Source organism: Sinocyclocheilus anshuiensis, unplaced genomic scaffold (genome assembly GCF_001515605.1).
Source record: "Sinocyclocheilus anshuiensis isolate Anshui unplaced genomic scaffold, SAMN03320099.WGS_v1.1 scaffold537, whole genome shotgun sequence".
NCBI classification, from domain to species: domain Eukaryota; kingdom Metazoa; phylum Chordata; class Actinopteri; order Cypriniformes; family Cyprinidae; genus Sinocyclocheilus; species Sinocyclocheilus anshuiensis.
This window is the reverse complement of record NW_015539854.1, coordinates 325,691-326,956: the sequence shown is the minus strand read 5'-3', so window position 1 is coordinate 326,956 and position 1,266 is coordinate 325,691. Positions and strand designations below refer to the sequence as shown.

The window sequence follows — 1,266 nt, the reverse complement described above, 5'->3', positions numbered from 1 at the left end:
ATCGCACATCGTTAAAACAACAATTACGATATTATCGCAGACGATATATATCGCACACCCCTACAACAAGCTGATTTTATTTGTGCTTGTCTGACAGGGTGTCTGCACAGAGGCAGGGATGTATGCCCTGAGAGAGAGGAGAGTCCACGTTACCCAAGAAGATTTCGAAATGGCAGTAGCAAAGGTACTAAAATCATTTTCTTATTTGTGACCCTGGACCAGCAAATAGCCAACAATACATTGTATGGGTCAAAATTATCGATTGTTCTTTTATGCCAAAAGGGGGGGGGGCGGTCATGATTTAGTTTGTTTCTGCTCTCTCTGGGACATCTTTGTTGGAATGATGCATTTGCTGGGTTTCATATGAAAGCATCTATGCATTTATCAGAGAAGAGGAAACTTCACATTTAAAAGAGCTCTTTCACTTAATTGGTCTGAATTGTGTCATTAGTCCAATGCTAGTTTTATGGTAAAACATTGACTATTTGTTCTAAAATGCCATTTCATTAAAATGAGCTCAAAATTGTGTAAATCAGTTATTAAAACATTTTAATTTTCGCATAGAGCAACAGAAATGTCCTCCACTTTGTTTTCAGATTTTAAAAAGGGGCAATATTGATTGCACAATAACTAAAGCATTTTGGGAAATGAAGTCTCCTTTAAAGGGATAGTTCACCCAAAAATGAAAATTTGATGTTTATCTGCTTACCCCCAGGGCATCCAAGATGTAGGTGACTTTGTTTCTTCAGTAAAACACAAACGAAGATTTTTAACTCAAACCGTTGCAGTCTATCAGTCTTATAATGGCAGTCAATGGGCTCCACGGCTTCGAGAGTAAACAAAACATACACAGACAAAACCAAATTAAACTCTGCGGCTCGTGACGATACATTGAGGTCTTAAGACACGAAACGATCGGTCTGTGCAAGAAACTGAAGAGTATTTATATCATTTTTTACCTCTGATCCACCGCAATGTCTGAGCGCGTTCACAACATCCGGCGTGTAACTCGTGTACGTTCCCGCCATTTTGGAAAGTATCACGGCCCATAGAAACAGTCACTAATGAGGCATCTACTTATATCAACGTATCTGGATCGGTCGAATAGGGAATCTATATATATGGTAGTAGACGCATGTGCGGAAGCGATTTGTCGCGCTTATACGTCACTCATTATTTACACAGTGCAGAGAGATTGCGGACATGTTCACTGGCTCTGCGATGATCTAAAGTTATTTAGAAGTACAGGTCATCACAATGGAAGAC

At 39.5% G+C, this 1,266-nt stretch overlaps 1 protein-coding gene across 1 annotated transcript in view; it reads left to right on the top strand.

Moving 5' to 3' along the window:
• The window catches only part of psmc5 (proteasome 26S subunit, ATPase 5), a 9,416-nt gene extending 9,193 nt beyond the window's left edge, over positions 1-223 (top strand). Inside the window, exon 11 of the mRNA XM_016481106.1 lies at positions 98-223. Within this exon, the coding sequence (XP_016336592.1) occupies positions 98-211 (114 nt within the window). The 3' untranslated portion in view covers positions 212-223. The remainder of the gene's footprint in view (positions 1-97) is intronic.
• Positions 224-1,266: the final 1,043 nt, after the last annotated feature.